The sequence below is a fragment of the Pelecanus crispus genome, chromosome 6 (assembly GCF_030463565.1).
Source record: "Pelecanus crispus isolate bPelCri1 chromosome 6, bPelCri1.pri, whole genome shotgun sequence".
Taxonomy (NCBI): domain Eukaryota; kingdom Metazoa; phylum Chordata; class Aves; order Pelecaniformes; family Pelecanidae; genus Pelecanus; species Pelecanus crispus.
The window spans coordinates 26042552-26048890 of NC_134648.1; the positions used below are offsets into that span (position 1 = coordinate 26042552).

The 6339-nt window shown below is 37.5% G+C and overlaps 1 protein-coding gene across 1 annotated transcript; it reads right to left on the minus strand.

Annotated features, from left to right (window-relative positions):
• Positions 1–3549: 3549 nt before the first annotated feature.
• On the minus strand, positions 3550–5466 carry LRRC4C (leucine rich repeat containing 4C). Its single transcript, XM_009480732.2, has one exon. The coding sequence runs from the start codon at positions 5464–5466 to the stop codon at positions 3550–3552; it is 1917 nt and encodes a 638-aa protein (XP_009479007.2).
• Between the last annotated feature and the right edge of the window lie 873 nt (positions 5467–6339).

The window sequence follows — 6339 nt, forward strand, 5'->3', positions numbered from 1 at the left end:
CTCTTAAATGAAAAGACCACAGTCATGCTCATATCTGACATATAAAAGCTTCTAACAGCTGTTATGAGATATTTTCACAAGACTATGAAGTTATCTTTTCTCTAATGCTGTGATCAGCCTATAATGCCATCAGTGGGGACAGGGAATCTTGAAACCATTACATATAATATTTAATGCATTAGAATATTTTAGCAAAAAATACAATTACCGTAATAATTTTCATACATTTAGCCCTTTTCAAAGTAAAATAAAATGTCCATCTTGTATGGTGAATTAAATGGAACTCACTTGCTTTGCTTTTCACATGTTATTTCTGCATATGGCAAGATTTGTAAAACTTGATGACAACTCCAGAAAGAAAAGGTTTGTACTTTGTATTTGTACAGGACAGCAAGCAAACATCTTCAAACTCCATCAGATGAACTGAAGAATAATTCATCCTTTCTCATGAGCCCACTAGAAAGTGATAGCTTATAATCAAGATCACAATTTTTTAGCACAATTTTTTAACATCACACACCACCTACAATGTGGTCACCTGCAAGAGAAATTTCATTAGAGTTTTCTATCAGTTTTGTTCTGCCATATAGGAGACCCAGGCTTCATTCTTAACATTGTAGTCTCTGGAGCAGTAACAGGCTGGATTGGCATGTGATTTGAGCACCAGAACAAAAAGAGCACAGCACTCCTCGCACTTTACTGCAGAGCTCAGTTCATAATTTAAACTGTGATCTTCTCTAACTCTGGTATTTAATTAATCTGCAAAAGTACTGGGTGTTTTATAGAAGTAGGAAGGAGTCAGAAATCATCTCTCTGGTTCCAACAAGGATAGGAAAGGTGCTGGGAAAACCATTAACTAATGTGATTTCCATGTAACACATATATACTTGCCCAACCAAACACACCAAAATGCTTTTGTGTTATGCTTATTATGAGCAAGCAGGAATATCTGATTTTTTTAATTAGCCAATAAAACCAGATTAATACTCAGTAAGATTGTATATATTGTTTAAAACAGTCACTGATATTATTTTTCTATTACTCCAAAAAGGAATAAAGATTGTCACTGACCCCGTGTCCCACTTGGCAATAGCTTTTTTCTAAAAGGCCTCCTATGCATAACCTTTAGGAGTTAGTTAAAACTACCTGTCTATAAAACCATGGTGACCATAATTGATTTCACAAATACTGGTTAGAGAGCAGCCATAATTTTTTAACATAAACCTGTTGATTACTGGTGGCCTAGATTTAGGTTTCCTGGAAAGAATTTTTTCAATTTTCAGATAAGCATTGGTTGTGGACACAATGTTACTAGCCACATGGGCCAAGTACAAATAGCAATGTGTGATTGCAGTGTTTCTATACAGACTCTGTCACAATGCTTAAAAGAAATCACCAATTAAATGCTCTAATGCACTTTGAAGAAATAGGCAAAGCTAGGAATCACAACTGCAACATTTTACTTTCAGGTCCATCTTTGTCCTCTATTAAAATTCCCTTAGACTACATATTATTTTTCATGTAGTACATCAAAGGATAATGTCTTGCCAAATGTTTCTTTGAGATTATTATAGAACTTTGGGTTTCATTGTGTATTATACTTATCAAACACCTTGCACAGGATCATCACCTATCTCCACTGTGTCCTCTTTAAATCAGGCCTTCTTACTACAATATTCACTTGCAACCTTGAGAACTGTGCATCCAACAAGAGATATTTACCCCCTCAACCTAGCAGAAATTCCTTCTTGAATTTACAGAATAGAAGTATACTGTTCAGTAGGATCTTCATCCTGCATGCTATTGCATACTAGAAAGCTGCAAAGAGATTTTGATAAAAACTAAGAACATTATTTACCTGGCACAGGACCCTGAAAACTCACAGTAAGGGTGGTTAAGGAAGAAAATCAGTGAAAAGATATTCAGAGATGATATGTATCTTTTTCCTAATCGAAATCATTTTAAAATTCTTCTGTTCAGTTGCCAATGTATAAAGTAGTTTAATTTGGCAGAACTTCTACTTGGAAGAACACAGTGTCCTGAAGCTGGTTTTCTTATGCAAAGCCTTCGTTTTAGCTTTCAGCATGCAAGGTATACACCATTCCTATGCCAATAAGCTAAATCCAGAGAATGTATATAAATAGAAAGGAAAAGTGTGTATATTTCCTATTGGCAAATGAGTCTGAGTTTAAATTAATGTAAAGTGGTTACTCCACAGGGAGTCTAATTGTCGTGCAAATTACAGTAACCTATACTCTCCTCTGATTTGGCTGACTTTGTTCTTTCTATTTTTTTAAACCATAATCCTGGGACTTCTTCCTGTGAGTTACTCTGTTACCAGTATTTTGATTTCATTTTGCACGTAGGGGTACAGCTGTGATTATAGGTATTATAGATAGCTAAACATATTCCATATTTATGCCTAGGAGTACCAGAACAAGTGAACTGGAAACTGCTAGCTTTGATATAAAGATGAATTTTCTTATTGACAGTTACAAATAACAAAAAACAGAACAATCTTTTCAGTTTTTTCTAATAAATTCAGTGATAGCTGAAACTTCTTGCAAAACTTTTCCTGGCATTGTGAAATACATCTTGTGATATAGTAGAGATAATTGAAAACACCATTAGAAGAAATGATCTTAATCTTGCATTAAAAGTCAAACACCCTTGTTTGCCAGTATGCTGCTTACATAAACTAAGATGAAAACTATGCTATTCTTCAGTAATGATCCAAAATGGTTTAATTATTCTCTTTCAAGTGATTGTGTTTTGGACCATCACAGCAGAATATCATAAGAATTTTAACAAACTTTTGATATTTAAAGCCACACTAAAAATGAGCTATATCCAAGTACAGAAAAAAACCAATATTTTATTTATAATCTTAGTTTAGTGTTTGAACTACAAATTCTGGTTCTAGAATTGTTTAAAAGATCATGGGTTTTATAGGCTTTCACAAGTAAATTAATGTCTTGGGGTTTTTTTCTTCCATTTTTTCACAGAATAGTGCTTTCACTAAATACAGAGCAAATCATTAACATGGAAAAAAAAAAAGTTTTGCTTGTCTGTTTGTCTCACCTGTAAAGTTGCTGTTACTATTCCATTCTCTACTGAATAATTTCAAAAAGGGCATGAGAAAACAAAAGAAAAAAGAAAAAGAGAAAAAGTGACAAAATAGACCGAATCTCACCACTAGAATTCACCATAAAAATTCCCAAAGTGTAACAGAATTCTTACAAAATTTCCTAGACCAGTTCTTTTAGGGAATCAAGATCTCCTATGAAAAATATGGCAAATGGGAATCAGGGTAGGTTGGGGAGGAAAAAGGGAGCAAGGAGGGTAAATAAGTGCAGCAAAAACAGGTTCTGAGGAATACACATAATTTTGTCTGCTTTAGATCACAATAGAATTTTTAATAAATAAATTTCTTTTTCTTTGTAAAGACACTTTTTTTGAAACAGTAGATTTAGCCCAGTCATTTGTGTCATTTGTTTTATAAACCATCTTTTGTTGTCCCCACCCCCATCCCATAATGTCATAAATGTTTTAGATTTGAGTCTCTTGTACATTGTCTTTTGAGTTCATTCGGATCAATAACGGTTCATGCACTGAACTGTGTATTGAATTTATTGTGTTAACTGTTGTTGTGTGGTTGAAAGGAGACTTATAAGAGTTATAGTGGTTTAGGTGCTCATGCTCTATTGCTGGCATGGGCAAGTGACTCTCTATGGGTGTGTCACCTGTAAGCTCATCATCCACATTAATGATCTCTACAGTCCGTGTTGGAGCATGATGGTTCTGCCGGTGATGCTGTTTCCTCATTTTGTAGAAAATTACCAGCATCACAGCAGCCATGAGAGTGATAGCCACAAAACAACCAATTATGATTTTGGTAGTCTTCATAACCTCATCTATTCCTGGGATCCCGTTGTTTGCGTCCGTCACAGGAATGGTAAACGTTTTTTCTGTTGATCTTGTGCTATGTGGAGTGAGTGAGGTTGTCATGTTAGTGGTCTCCCAGTTGGTAACTGGTGTGGGCCCAACCTGCTCTGTAGTCTGTGCCTCATCCTGAGAAGGTTCCACAGTCTCTACTGTGACAGTTGAAAAGTATGTGTAACCAGGGTTATCCAGGGCAGTCACATTCAGTGTGGCAGAAGCTGTGGTATTCCCAACAGAGTTACTCACCATGCATGTATACAAACCCGTGTCTTGCACAGTTACCTTTGTAAAATTTAATGTGCCATCACTGAGCACAGCAATCCGAACTCTGTATGCCCCATGTGTCATAACAGATCCATTTGGAGTAATCCAAGATACAGAGGTCAAGGAGGTTGATGCCCGGCATTTCATCTCTGCAGCCATGCCTTCTGTGACGTTGAGGTCTGCTGGTGGCTCCACTATGACTGGAGCATAACACGTGAAGTAATTCAGGTCCAGTTCACCAATGTACCTTCCTTTTAAACTGGGAGGTGTGTGGCAACGGGCACAGCATGCAGTATTGGAGGGAGCCTTGTCTTTAATCCACCAGCTAAGCCAAAGGATATCACAGTTGCAGTTCCAAGGATTGTGATGCAAGTGGATCCTTTCTAGGCGGAGTGGTGTGAACAGGTCATGAGGCAGTAGTGTTAGATTGTTGTGTGCCAGATTGATCTCTACAAGTGACTGAAGGTTATCAAAAGCATTCCTTTCTATCACTTGAATCTGGGACTGTATCATCCACAATTTCTGAAGATGCATTAACCCTTGGAAAGAACCTGGCCGGATGGCAGTCAGGTGATTCCCAGAAAGATCTAACTCATCCAGTTTTACAAGTGGGGTGAGGTTAGGAATCTCTCGAAGATTGCACATGGCAAGGTTCAAATACCTCAAGTTGGACAGACCTTCAAAGGCACCTTCTGAGATGTATGAAAGCCTTTTCAATTCCCCCAGATCCAACCTCCGGAGAGAAGGGATTCTGTTAAAAGCATAAGAAGGGATGCTCTCAATGGGGTTGTTTCTCAACCACAGTTCCTTCAGTTTTGACAGGTATACAAAAGCCCCATTTGGGATAGTGGTCAGACGATTGTCAAAGAGTTCCAAAGTGTTGAGGTTGGCCAGACCATTGAAAGCCCCTATTTCAATTGTTCTGATGTGATTCCTGCTGAGCTGCAGGATTTCTAGGTGCCTCAGATGCTTGAAGCTATTAACTTTAATGATTTGGATCTGGTTCTCATGGAGATTGAGTAACCGGGTGTTGGTGGAGATGCCGTCTGGCACGTCTCTCAGATTTTTCCGTACACAAATCACTTTACTGAACTGGTTGCTGCAGGAGCAGACAGAAGGGCAAGTTTGAGCCCTCACTAGACCAGCCACCACAAGAAGCTGAAGAGCCAACAGCACCACAAGCAGGGGGTCAAATAGGGCCCTGTTAAACCTAGGACCTATCATTATCTGCTGTGGATGTAAGGTCATCTTGTTCAACATTCATAATTTATTTGGTATTGGTCCTTCTGGAATTTGAATAGCCTGAAAGAAAGAAAGAAGGGAGAAGGAGAACATTAAATTAATCTCAAATATTTAAGTGTGCTTTCTAAACAGAGACTTCTCAAGTCCTTTCACTCAACTCTACCAATTTCATGAAACTCTGTAGCAAGAATAGCTATAGAAATTCTAATATTTTGTTTCCTGTAAGCTATGTATGTGAGCTGTAATTGGCAATGAGATAAGAAAAAGCCAGGCACCAGCTTTTCCTGCTCATTCCAATGTATAACACATGTAGCTGGATGGCAGATAACAAGTTCAACCACAGTGGATACCTAAAAGAAATGTTCTAACTCAGGGGGAGAGTTGAAAGAAGTGACAAGGGCCTCAAAAGGCAAAAATGAGTAAGAGAGGAATCATCAGAATATTCAAGGTGTTAACCTTCTTGATACATTATAAGACAAGACAACAGATAATATGAAGAGCAACTGGAGAATCCTGTTTTGTATGGGTGAATATCTTTGTCTATACAAATGTGATTCCTGCATCGGAGTTTAACTAGAAGTAAAGCCTTTAATATTGAATGTAGCAGGTCATGCAAATGTCAAGGCAAGATCTTGCCTATTTCAAATTAAAAAAATAAAATACAAAAGAAACATGCTGAGCATCAATTCTTCCCTACCGTTAAACAGCATCATCCAATTTCATGATATTTCCTCCTCAATTCTTTTGTTTGGCACCAGCAGTAGAGAAACACTCGTTAGTAAATGTGTGCTGAACACAGAAATAAGATTAGCCATTTAAATGCTGAAAAATATCTTTGTAGCTTCAGGGTTGGCAGTTTCATTGGCACCTCTGAAAAAATCCTACAGACCT

Excerpts from the sequence above, each read along its gene's own strand:
- LRRC4C (XM_009480732.2), bottom strand. The coding sequence starts at position 5,466 with ATGTTGAACAAGATGACCTTACATCCACAGCAGATAATGATAGGTCCT.